The following is a 13,874-nucleotide window of genomic DNA, read 5'->3' as shown; positions in this document are numbered from 1 at the left end:
GGAATAAGTTACATTGCACTGTATGCTTTTGGATAATCATGCAACTGTACAAAGTGGCAAGTTTATGATTATTTTTTTTCTGACACTGTGTTTCATTCTTGAAGGACAATCAGCATGTGTCATGAATTCTGAAATTCAAAAATCTGCTAGTAAAAATATATTCATGTTTATGTACGCACTTACCTTCAAGCATATGTTTGCATCCATTTGCTTTATGGTTTGAACTGGTGTTTTCAAACTAAACTAAATATATCTATATATTAGGATTGGCTTATACATTGCTTTTCGTGTTTATTCATTTTGTGAGGCCAGGGAGAAAAGTTACAAGAATAAGAAAAAGTGTGTTAAGAAGTTTGTTTTATCTAGGAACGCAATTAGGTGGCATAATCTATGTCTTGCAATATATCAATTGCTGAAGATTTTAATCCCCTTCTTCAGACCTTCTGAAGCAAAGGCATCTGAAAAGACTTACAGTGCAGCAGTCCCAACAGTCGTATATACTTACAAGTTGGCACTTGAGCAACTTGGCTTTGGCAGCTTGCTGCCTACCTGCAGCTACTGCCAAATACACGAAGCAGTTCCCTTAACGTGGGTGAGCACGCGGAGCAGCTCTGCTAGACGTTTTGTGGGTTGAGGGCTTAATCGTGTCTTAACACTGCTACTCACATTAGTACACGTTAAGCATCTGCCATTGCTCAGTATGAACAACTGGATGTATTATCCCCTCGCACTGGCACAATGCCTCTGGAGGATTAAAAGGAGGAACATAGCTGCTTACAGGCACCACGTTGAATTTTCTCTCTCTGCCAACATAGACTGTTTATCTCTCTGATTGCTTGTAGGGATTTATCCTGCCTTAAGTGTTGTAGTCATTATGGTGAGCAAAGCTGCATGTGCTGTGGTGTGGGCCTGACTGATGAGGATATTTTGTGGCAAGGTGAGGGCAGTGCATGCTAAACCAGGTCTCTACCTGCAATTGCTCATGGGGTAGATAGGGAACGTCAGAACAGTAGTGACTGCCCAAGTATGTAGTCCCTTAATCCTCCACATACCTGGGAGCTTTGACTAGGAATGGCTTGAAGGGGATCACAGATTGACGCAACCCTCTGTGAAGGACACTTCTTTGACTTGCTCCCTCTGGCATTCACTCTCCTTCTTGTCCCATCTCATGTTGTCTTAGTCACTGGCTTGGGAGGAGCTAGGCCAAGGAGTTGAGGCTTGGAACAAAAAAGAGAACAATGCATAAATATATAGACCTGCACCTGTAAAGTCCTGTTCAGAAACTGCTGTACTTCAGTAGCAATGCAGCGTCCTGCATCACACCTGTCTGCAGCCAAGTAAGACCTTGACCACCTGCTCTGTGCCCTCACCCTCCAGATCCTTCCCAGGTAAAAGACCACTTTTCTGTTTCAGTTTTGGAAGAAGAAAAGCAGAAAATATTTCAAGTTATTAACAGTCATTTTCTGTGGCTCTCTTGTCACTGCTCACACTGTGTTTTTGTGAAATGGAAGAAATTATAAAAGCACCTTGGTTAAAACAGCAGTAGTCAAAACAGAGACAGCATTTAATTATAATGTTGCTTGACTTACTGTGAGTTTCTGACAATGTAGCCATCAACAGTAGCTGTCAAATATACTTTGGCAGCTCTGATTTTAGCTTGAGATTTGAGTGAAATGTTCAATATTAGTAAGTGAGCAAGTTAGAGAATATGTAAGCCTCACCTGTGGGAGAAATTCCAGTGACAGGGCTTTGCTGGTAATAGCAATGGAAGATCTGAGATCAAATAGAATATCAGCTGGGAAATTAAGGCATTATTATATTAGATGTTAGCTGTGCCTATGATTTTTGGAATAAAAACCCTCATCAGCTAAGGAATTGCTAAACCAGAATTAAAGAATGTTATTGTTTTATAAGGTCATCATAGTTTTATGTAATAAACATCTAAGAAGCTATACTTATATAGTTATGCATACAGTGACTTACTTAAAGTGCAATGATTATGTATCTGATCCAATGTCTGTTGCACTTAATGGTGTTTGGATTAGTCCCTGCCTATCTGTATGTATATTAAGAAACCATGGTACACACTAACTCATGCAGGAAGCTTGTGCTAAATGTCCTTCCTTCTGCTTCCTCTATTTACCAGCACAAAGTATAACTGAACCAGGGCCTCAGGAGAGATGGAAGGCTCAAATGTGCCCTTGAGAATACAGACTTAGCAGAAATAGAAGGTCATATTATAATTTTTCATGCTGATGGTGGAGAAAAAAAAAAGTGATAGCAAAGACATTTTGAAAATGCAAAATTGTGTTTGGTTATAAGATTTACAATAAAACGTAAGATAAGGAAAGGAAGATAACAAAATCAGAGAGGGAAGGTGATCAGATATATCAAGAAGCAGCCAAAATTTAAGGTAGAAAGAGGGTGAATCATCATTCTGGAGTCCAGATAGTATACTATTACCACCCTCTGTCTCCCAGCTTAAGACTCTCATACAAAATTTTGGTGCTTACACAGAGGAAGCAAAAGAGTAATATATTACCTATGAGAAATCTATGTTCTGAAAGGTTAATAGGACCTGGCAAATAATCAATAGTATGCACAGAAATGAAAAGATGGGGAAAAAAAATAATAAAAGTACCTAAATCCGTCTGGAAAGATTGTTACTTAATCAAAGAAAATAATCATTATATATTTGTAATATTTTGCAGTTTCTAAGCTGTTGCGATTTATGCTTTGAAGAGTTTTACATATTCTTGAAATGTTAGAAGCTTTTCTCTGTACAGTGCAAAAATGTTGCAAATTCAAATGGTTGCAAAACCATTATATGAGAATGGTCAATGGTGTTGTCAACACAAAAGAAGCTTTAACTGTGCAGAGTTGGTGTTTATCTGTGCAACTAAATTATACTTTTCTTGCATGTTGTTCTTCCATGCTTAGTATGATCCCATCACTGAGACTGGTGTGATGGTGAAAGACCTCGTTTAAGTGGTAGAATTTCGCTCTCTTGTATCTGCAGTAGAAACTGGAAGTACTTACAACTGTGATTCTCAGTGAGCAAAGGTGGCATAAAGAATAAGACTTGTTTGTAAGTCTTCAAGTCTTAGCTACTAGCTAAAACACGTGTTTTTAGCTATTAGTTCAGTAGCAACTCAGTACTGGCAATTACACAGAAAGAGTGTGATGAGACTTAGGTAATGAATTTTGTTGACATATGAATGACCTTGTAAGTTGTAGAAGTAGGATGTAAACAGAAGCACAGAAGAGAATTGCATTGTACTAGTCATGAAATGTCAATACACGAAAACTCGTAACCAGATACTTTCTTAAAAAGGGAAAAGCTATCTCTCATCTCTTAGCTGCCTACTGACCTACTTCACTCCTAAAATTTAATAAATTTATTGCATTGAAAATACTTAACTAAGGCTTTGTAAGTTCGCTATATTTGAGCACTGTTTATAGTTGACAAACTCTGAAGTTGCCTGCAGATAAAAGGAAATGGTGTTTCTTAGGAAACCAAAGTTAAAATTAATTTACCTTCAAAGTTATGATCTTGCTGTTTAAAAGTGCTTATCAAATCATCACATCATAACAAGTAGCAATTACTAGGAATAATGGCATGTTCACTCCTATTGTATCTGCATTGTAGACACTCTTATGTAACATTAACCTATCTCTTTTTTTTTTTTTTTTTTGGTAGATGGAATGAGCCAAAAAGTGGAGTTGTTATTGTTGCTGTTTTATTTTGTTTTATATTGTTTTTAAGGATAGGTTTGATTGAAATTTTTCAGGATATTTTGGTTTATTAAATTTTGGATCAAATGTTACCTTTCACTCACCAACCTAAAATATCTGCTTGAGAGCTCAAGGTTAGAGCCACATACCTTTGCATCCCTTTTTCGTGATGACTCTTCAACATTATACTTAATTCATTGCTTCATTTTTTTTAATGTTCCATGCAAAACTATAGCTAATGCAGTATTAATATTGTAGAATCAAGTGCACCAAAGTAGGTCGTTCAAAGAGGTTGAGCACTCCTCTTTTCATTCTCTGCCTTCTGTGTACACAGAAAATGATCTCACTAGGTTTAAATATCAATAGTCAAATAAAATATTATGCAATTATAATATATAATGCACTTCATCTATTTCACTTTGCTCTTGTTAAGGTCCTTCTGCTGCAGACATTCCACAAGCACAAGAAAATGTATTTTGTTAATCTTTGTTACAGTCAGAATCATGTAACACTTCTTCCCAAGAGAGAATCAGTACTAGAAATGCTTTATGAACTTTATTCCAGCAGAAGTTAGCTTGATCTGCTTCCAGTCTGAAATGTGAACCTGTGCAATTAACCTTGACTCTTCCCTTTCTGTAAATGATAGTGGATACAAACTTCCATTGTTAATTTGAGAGCCAAAGTGATTTGAAGCCCTTTTAAAAATAAATAAATAAAAAATCCACACAGACAAAAGTTGAAGGAAAAAAAACTTGGTGACTAATAAAGGTATCTGAAAATTGGAATAAAACATGGTATTTTATCTGAAGTAATGTATATGCCCTTAAAGAAATTGGAACAGACTTATCTGGGGCAGTTTTAACTGTTTTATGTATTTTCATAGAATTCATTATTTTAGAGGTGAAGATGTTTATTAAAGTTTATTACGCTATTTGCTGAAATAGGAGAGGCAATATTACCCTCATGATTACAGAAAGAAGAAGGATCTTCCTTATACACAAGGTCAAAGAAATTTCTGAATTGTGGCTTTTCACATTTCAACTGCTAAATCATTCTGTCTTAGAACAAGCCACAACATATGGCAGTATGTCTGTATGGTAGGTTTTTGCAAGTGAAAGAACAGGGAAAACTCTTGGGAGAGCTGAAAGTCTGATTCTGAGGCAATCGCAGATTGTTCTGTGGAACATGCAACGTTTTTTTTATTCTCTTCATGAGTTAAATTTAGAATGCCTTATATAGTTCAACATTTGTTGCACGTAAATATAAGTATATTGAGAAATATGCTTTTAACTAATCTCTTGTCTTGTAACTTATGGTAATCCATATTTTATGGGAAATTTTGATGTGAATGGAGTTTCCATGTAGTCTTCCTCTATTGTATTTAGGACTTCTGCAGAGCCCTCTGAGGATACAGTACACCAATAAGGGTCCTGTAAGTGGCAAATGATGCTTGTGAGGTATAAAAAAGTTATTATTTTTGCTTTGTTATAATTTTCTTTAGGCCACAATGCAGTTATTTATATTTGAAATAACTTCCCAGGAAATTTCAACAAATTCAGAAAATAGACTGTAGAAGTTAGAGGATCAGCTGATTACAGCTGGTAATGACATTGTGGATTTAGTGGCTAATAAAACTAACATAATCTGTTTTAGATAACTGAATTATTTTTTCTTCAGTCATATGGCTAGAAATATATACTTCTCAAGGACCCTCTATCAGTGTTTTTCCTTTTATAGTAAAGTTACAAAGAAGTGGCAGGTTTCAGTTTGTTTATACAACAAAAACACTATATCCTTTAGAAGTAGCAGTCATAAGAAAAATGTCTGTCCTACACTTTTTATCCTTTAAAGTCTTACGCATATGCTTCAGTGGGTCTTTCCACATGCATAAAGCAGACAGATGACAGCCTTTAAGAGTAAATTTTAAAGAGCAAGGGAATCAAAAAGAAACCTAGCACCTGGAATATGACATGTACTTTTTTTCGTTGACACACAGATGAAATTTGACTGTGCTCTGAGTGCTGGAAGAAATATTGCTTCCATGGGTCACCAATAGTTAATTTTGTATTTTATAACAGTAGGAAATGTGTGAAATAAGCTTAGAAGAAGGAGCAGTTAAGGTAATGAGAAGTTTAAATTCAGGCTCAGTAGGATGATGGGACAGAAGCGAAGGGCAAGACAAGTTCGTTGCTAGAATGAAAATGAAAAGAAAGAATCAATAGTGTAAACAAAACTGCGCCAGACGTGTAGCAGTGCACATGGAGAATGAGGGCTTGCCTACAGGAACTGACCTTTCTAAGAGGCTTAATGTCCCATGTGAGTTTGTCTTGGTGTTCTGGAAGGATCATTCTTTCCATAATTTTCACTAAACAAAATAGTCTGAATCTAAACAGTTTACTATTTTTCAGCACTGTTTTCTGTGGTTGTATTTTTGTTGGTTTAGATTTGTTTGTATAGGTATAATTTGAATGCTTGATGGAGTTTATTTTCGGTAACCTTAATTCCTTATCTGGGTAATCTATGAATATCCGCATCAGCTTATATTTTGTTTTTTTACCTGAAAAGTTTTCTTGGATGCTTATTAAATGAGGAGTCCACTCCCTAGTGTTTATTTCAACAGAATGTAATTAAGGTGATCTATTTCACAAGGAATGTATGAATATCTGTGAATAAAGAGACATATAATTTCACTCACATTTTAGATTATCTTGGAATTTTGTTTCAGTATGTAAATATATGTTCATAGTTTGATGCACATCTACAGCTAAGCAGAAGTAATTTTCAGTTCTCTTTTTTGCACATTGAATTTCATCAGTGTCCTGTTCTGTGAGAACAATAGTGCTTAGCAAAACTCAGCTATAGCCCTCTGGTTTATTGTGTTAGGTTTAAAGGCCCTATTCTGTACCCCTCAGCTAGAGGAGATCTCAGCTATATGCGTTTAGAGCAATGGTGGGGTTAAATCATAACAATGAGTAGACCATGAAAGTTTGCAGAGAGATGCAGATGAAATTTCCATCAATAGGATGGTGATATTTGCTTTTGTTTTTGTTTAGCATTTTTTCTTAAAAAAAAAAAAAAAAAGAAAAAGAAAAAAAAGTGGAAGACTAGAGAATGGAAAAATGCAAAACTGATTATATTTTAAGATGTTGGAGAAAAAAAATAGTGGAGTCAAATACACAAACACGGATTTTAAGGATGTAAAAAATGAACAAAGCTTTCTAAGAAATGGAGTATAGTTAATCAATAACTAGTTATTTTAACTTATTTAAATACGCACTATACAGAATAAACAAAAAAGTAAAGAAAGCATTGATCAGTATGTGTTGAAAACCAGTGATGGGGATTAAGGAGACTATACAAAAGACTTAAATCTTCACCTAGTTGTTTGAGCAAGATAATATTGTCCAGTCTCTGAAGTGCTTTTATCTTGGTAAAATATATTCTAAAGCACCTTTAACAAGACAATGATAGCTAGTCAGGACTGACAAAAGGTCATAGCTGCATGAAACTCACCATTTCTTGACAAAGTCACAAAAGAAATAAAGTTTTTAATGAATACCTAGGTTAACAGAAAAAGAAATTTGAGCTTTTTGTCACAATTTATATCTTTCTTTTAACCCAAATGTATGTTTGTTTTAATGATAGGTAATGTCTAAGTAACATCACAGTTTATAAGTACATATGTTTTATTTGTGATTTTAGGCAGAAGGTGTTGATATTGGTATTCAGTCAGAATAGATTAGCAATTACGGAACTGAACAATTATTTAATGATTTGCAGTGTGATCCATCTCAACATTTCATGATTCAAAACTTGCAAGTTTTTTTTACAGTCTTTTGTGTACTGTAATGGAAATGGAAGGTGGATAACTCTGTGTTCAGAAAGGCTATTAAAAACAAACCAAAAAAGAAACAAGAAACCCCAGACATTTAGTTCACTACCAATAAGGATTTCCTGTCTAGATCCAAATTTTGTTCATGTAGTGAGGAATGGGACTAAAGCTCTGTTGGAATCAGATTTGTTGATATGTTATCAGGAATGTTCTGAATCATTGAATTGCTCTTTGAGAGAGCAAGTAAAGAAGTAACTAAGAAACAAAGATTTGGTACTTGTAATTTTATTTGAATTAGCTTATGAAGTGGAACTGGCCCTTCTATTAGAGACAAATGAATAAGATTCCAAGTGTTCCATAACAGTACTGGGGTAGTCTGTATATTTTTTCTTGAGAAATTAATAATTAGTACTGATCAGGAAACTGTACATAGTATTCAGTCATAATAATAAAGAAAGTTGGTATTAGACTGACATTCCAATTAGGTGCTAATTTTTTCAATATTTGCCCAGATAGACCTTGATGTTGCCTTACATTCTTTTCTTCTTAAAAACCTGAGCCTTATGAACCTAGAACTTGGAGTTACTGTCGCCTACTTGACACATGAGTCTGGTATTCTTGTTGACAGGGGTCTGCACTGAAGATCTCTGACCTAGAGAGGAAATGTAGTTTTATCAGTGTACAGTTTTTATGCTGTGCTTTGATAATCTGACATGTTGGTTTTCTACCTCAAACATATGAATAAAAAGATTATTTTATATGTTGTATGTTTGGAGACAGATTATAATACAATCTATTTAGCATGATAGCACTTCAGACTAAACAAGGAGCTGAAATAATAAAAATAAAATATAACGAGCTGAAATAATAAAAATAAAATATAACACGGAGCTGTTGATAAATTCAGTGTGAAACTCCAGTTGCCTATCAGTTTCTGTCTGCTGTCATGAATGACTGTTTTCTCTTGTTTTCTTAGCTTTTTCTTTTTTTTTAACTTCCATTCTGTTCCTGTTTTGAAATTAATTAGAAGATGATGAGATGTATTAAGGAAATTACTTCAAAAACTAGAGATTCCCATGAAAGCAATGTCTGATGCATTGTAGCATAGCATTCCTTGGATTCCATCCAAGTTGATTAATTTTTTTTTCACTGTGGTATGTTGTGCATTAGCTCCAAATACAGGGAATGACATGGGAGCAAGACATTGTAATCACCATTCTTTCAAAATAAAACATGCATTTTTTCGTAGCAGAAAATGAACTGAGTCTTATGGGACCTTCCGAGAGCTCTGATGGATCTTGCCTTAAGCCAGTAAAACTCCGTGTTTGCAGCGCTTTTTATTCTATTGACAGTGGAGCTGGAAAAAAAAACATTCAGGGCAGAGAAAATATTAAATTTTCCTGAGTTTTATGGTTATGTATCTTTTAACGTGTTCGGGAACCATTTTCTAAAACTTTTCTAGGAGACCACAGCTCTATGAATTTTATCTAGATGAGAGGTTCAGAGAAGCATTCATTCTGTTGAGGATCTGGCTGACTTAGACCTCCAAAATTTCACGTTTGTCCATCAAAGCATGAAAAAGCATGTGAAAGCATGTTGTGCTGAAATCTACTCTTCACAAATACTGTTTTCTGATGCCTTCATAATTCTCAATTTTGCCGTTCACAGAGAGTGAAGAAGTGTACCAGCGCCAGGTGCTGTCTATTTCCTGTATCGTCTTTGGCATAGTCGTAGTGGGCATGCTTTGTGCAGCGTTCTACTTCAAAACAAAGTAAGAGCCTTTGTCTAGTGTGTTCTTTTCTTTTTTCTTTCTTTTTTTTCTTTTTTTTTTCCTTTTTTTTTTTAATATATTTTTTAGCTTTTGTCTTTTTTTTACGGCTTTCCACTTCTTCAGTTTCTTCCCTCTTTTGGAAGCAATCATTATTTCTCGACAGGCTAGAACAGGTCTTCATGGGTAGATTATGTAAATCAAAAACTGGCAACAACAACAAAAAAAAAGTAAATAGAAGTATTACATGTTCTTCTTTCTATTTTCTGATAGCAGGAAAGAAGGGATTGTGACCTTTCCAGTTCTTTTTCTTGACAATAATAATTTTGTGCCTTTTATTATCAGCGCGATAATCACTTCCTTATTTTGACAATAAATGTTTTTTGCATTTAGTTTCATATTCCTTAATGTCCCTCTTGTATCTGTATGCTGGGAATAAAGGTAAAAGTTAGAAATGCATGAACAGATAAGTTTTCTGTAGATAACTATAACCTTTAGCTAATAGTGGTAAGCTGCTGATCAAAGTTGTGTAACTGAGTATCTCTAATGCACAAGTACATTGAACTATAAAATAAGATGGAATCATTTAGTGTACTAAACAATTTTCAAGTGACATACTTTCTATTCTGTTTTGTTTATCTCTGCAACTGAACATTCTTTTTTAATATTTATTCTTTTGTGTATAATTTGAGTTGCACAAACGTCATAGCAATTACATGACATGCATGCCAATGCCACTGTATTTATAAATATTTTCTGTATGATTGTCATTCCTCATTCCTGTTCCAATGGGAGCTAATGAGAGAATGCATATCAATATAAATTAATGTAAAAATATTAATAATATAAAATAACCTGTATGACGTTAGCCATGGTGAGCATTTGACTGAGCATCAAAAATGTGGAGGTTTCCACTATTTAAAAGTTTGGGTGTTTATCTGAATCCCCAAACCCCACTCACCAACCCTGTTTCTATTTTAAATTTATTCTAATGGGTAGGAAATGAGATGCTACTATTAGAAGCATTTATCATACTACTATGATGAGAGGTACTTCCAAAAAAATGTTTTGGCATTTCTATCAAGAAAAGGAAAAAAAAAAAAAAAAAAAAAAAAAAAAACACTGGAAAAGTCACCAAGCCTTTTTTTTTTCACCCTTCTCTTCAAATCTCAGTGGTACATGTTCTGTCTAAACTCTTACCTGTTCTGTCTTGAGGGATTTCATTTAGTCGTTCTTTCAACATATAATCTGACAATGACTTTAGCTAGGAGAGTGCTGTTGCAGGACAGTTCCTCTCGGTTGCAGTTTAAATTGTGAGCAGGGACAGCCATATTTCCATATAATTAGAAATGTCATTATTTATTTTAGATTTGCAGAAGAATGAAAGAGAGAAAGAATAAGGTGTTCCTGTCCTTCCTGGAAAGGGTTGAGTTTTTTTGCTGATGAATTCAGGAAAAGCAGACTGGGCATGCCAGTTGGAAGAACATACCATCAACAACTGAGCATACTGTGAATAAAATGTCCCTCTCTTCAATTTTTTTTTTTTTAGCTGTGTTCCTCTTGGTTTTGCAGTGTTCTAGGGAATAGTGAAGAGCTGGGTTGGAACAGCCTTCCAAATACCAGTTTTGATGAGGTGGTAGGGAGAGCTATTTTTAAAAATAATGAGTAGAAATAATCCTTCAAAGATGCACTCACAGGACTGTAGTGGTTCATATCTTGGGTTTCTTCTTTTTACTATTATTTTATTTTAAATCTGCATTATAAATATTATAGCTAAGAGTTACTAAGAAGAGTTGAAGTGTGCTTACGCCCAATTCTGGGATTTGAAGTTTGAAGAGTATTGAGAAAATAGGCACCTCGGTTCTGTCATGAGATCTTTTCAAACATGTGAAGCACAGCAATTTTAAGATGCTAATCCCTACGTCCCTGGCTGCGGTTCCATCTGACAAACTGTCCAAAAAGTAAATGTCTTGATTGGCCTAACACTACTACCTTCATGGAAAGTTTCAACAAGTGTTCTCCATATCAGAATCCATGAAGATCATGAGCACTGGCAGGCAAGTAAGGTAGTAGGGTTTCCCAGTCTTAAGGCAGGAGGTGGGGAAGCTGTGGATATGTAGAAATAGCTGGAGGTGACAGAAGTTAAAGAAGATTGAAGTAACACTGCAACTTCTCTTGCCTTTGAAGAGATTTTCCTAAATGTTCTCACTGCTGGTGAGATTTTGTTCCCTATATTTCCCCCTTTTGTCATTAGCACCATTCCCTCAAAATCCTAGGAGATGCACTGTAGCCATACATCCATCTGCATGTTGGTTTTGTGCCACTGCCTTGACTCAAACTTCAGCAGGTGACCAGTTATTCCATGGTTCTTTTAGAGGTTCAATACCAGGCTCACCTTCACTATGGGTTGCACTGGGACAGTTCCCAGTCATTGGACACTAAGGGAAGCATTTTGCTTGTCCCTCTTGATCTGCTCACCCATGTGAAGCTCATGGCCCACATAAGCTTGGTTGTATAGAGACCACATAAAACACTATTGTATCTTTGACATTGCCCAGTGTCTTAAGGGTGTAAAAAACTGCAAATGTAAAATGAATCAACCCTTATCATGTGTTAGCAGCGTTTAATCAACAGATTTTCTGGACTTTTTCATCAGGCAGGGGTATCTTCATCATGCTTACAAGTTATCAAAGCATCCCTCCTGTGTGGAGGATAATCTTTGGGCTTAACTTGATATATCAAACAGTAAAATATTACTAACAGAATGTTGTATGGTCCAGGGGGAAAGAAGTTTATATGAAGAAAATGACTCTGTTTTTCTTAGTCTAACAATTACAAAATACCTGCTGCTAGAAATATGCAATTCCCTATGCATCATTGTATTAAAAAGTCCTTCTTTTTGGAATATATTCCATCTGAGGAAGTTCAGAACTTTAATTAAACACTATGACCTTCCAATTATTCCTTTCAGAGTAATCAAGAAAGTAAGTGTTAGCAACAGAGGGGAGAGCACAGTAAAAAGAAAATGTGCTGCTCTTTACAGCTGGATTTTATAGATGACTGGTGACTTTATTTTCTTGCTGAGATAACACTTTATTGCGGAGTGTCTGTAAAGTAGAAGACATAAGGATCATTTGTTTTGAAAACAAAGATATAAATATATTAATAACTTTGAATTATTAATAATTTCTAGTTTTATAACTGTGCATCCTGATTTTTGGCAAAATGAATATGCATTAACCTAATATTAATGTTAGGTTGCATAAACATTATGTGAAACTAATTATTAGATTGTTTTTCTCAGTAAATTACCTTCTGGAATCTCAATTGTAATGTTGAAAAATACAGCAATGAAGTACTGAATATTCTAGTTCACTTTTGTGTGTTTATAAATGAAGAACTCAAAACCCATATTTTCCAAATAAACCCAAATTAGAGTTCCGAGAGTGCATAATTTTTTTTTTCCTGATTAAATCCTAAGAGTATTGTATGTGCAGAAGAGATTCCCAAAGTCCAGCGCTTATTTGTACAAACTCTAGAGCTGCTGACATGAATTTCCTCTGGAATTTTATGAAAATGATCACGTCATGATGCTTTCAGCAGCAAATCATCAGAACTTTTTCAAAATTTTAGTGAAGCCTTTTTGCTAGAATTTCAAATTCAGAATGGAGAAAACATTGTTTGTTTTTCCTTATTTCTTATCTACGCTTCCCTGAAATCGCTTACTTCCTCCTGAAATTTGGCTCAGCACCGATTGCTGTCCAAAAGCTGTGTGCAGCATAGCAAAGCAGTGCTGCTGCTGGCCAGTGTACGCAAGGCACTAGGTCAAGTCTAATGCTACTAGCAGAAGTGTTTGACACTTTTTATAACCAATAGGGGTGAATGCCTGCTGTGTTTTCCAAAATCTCTTTCCAAGTTCAAATAAAATGCTTTTTTAATATTCAGGCCCGCATGCAAGCTATTGTTAAATATGCAATAAATTATCTTTCTTTCAAAAATCTGCACTAAAACAACTAGCATGCTATTATAGTAAGTTGAGAATAAAAGACATTTTAAACAGAGAAGCTCTTTTTTTTTTTTTTTCCTTTCTTAAGACTCTCCAGAAAATGACCATTGCATTGAAATATTAGACTACTCAATTAGGCCAGCTGCTTAATCCAATGCAATGAAGTTTTGAACAGAGAGAACCATGGTTATACAAATATCATAGCTAATAGTAGTAGTTCAAACTAGCTCTTCCTTACATGAATTTTATTTCTCTCTGCAGGAAACAAACAAAGCAAATTCATGAACAGCTGAAAGAAACACAGAATAGGAAAACCTACAGCCTAAATGCTTCCAGCATGATGGCAAAGTCAGAGTGTATGGCACAAAGCCGAGTCCAGCTGCAAAATGTAAGTAATCCTGCCAGCTACAACACTTAATAGCCTGGCTGTGTTCCTGCTGCTGATGGCAGCACATCGTCATGTTGCTGTTAGCATCTGAGCAATGGGAACAAGAATTCTCACCTCTTTCATAAAATGTTTTCTATCAGGCCTG

At 35.1% G+C, this 13,874-nt stretch overlaps 1 protein-coding gene across 5 annotated transcripts in view; it reads left to right on the top strand.

Moving 5' to 3' along the window:
• NRG3 (neuregulin 3) overlaps window positions 1–13,874 on the top strand; it is a 394,717-nt gene that overhangs the window by 356,979 nt on the left and 23,864 nt on the right. For all 5 annotated transcript variants that reach the window (XM_072039476.1, XM_027459942.3, XM_027459940.3 and 2 more), the window contains 2 exons: window positions 9,236–9,338; window positions 13,603–13,729. In XM_072039476.1, coding sequence (XP_071895577.1) covers window positions 9,236–9,338; window positions 13,603–13,729 — 230 coding nt within the window. The remainder of the gene's footprint in view (window positions 1–9,235; window positions 9,339–13,602; window positions 13,730–13,874) is intronic.

The sequence above is a fragment of the Anas platyrhynchos genome, chromosome 6 (assembly GCF_047663525.1).
Source record: "Anas platyrhynchos isolate ZD024472 breed Pekin duck chromosome 6, IASCAAS_PekinDuck_T2T, whole genome shotgun sequence".
Classification (NCBI taxonomy): domain Eukaryota; kingdom Metazoa; phylum Chordata; class Aves; order Anseriformes; family Anatidae; genus Anas; species Anas platyrhynchos.
The sequence above is the reverse complement of the archived record's forward strand: the minus strand, read 5'-3'. Positions and strand labels throughout refer to the sequence as shown.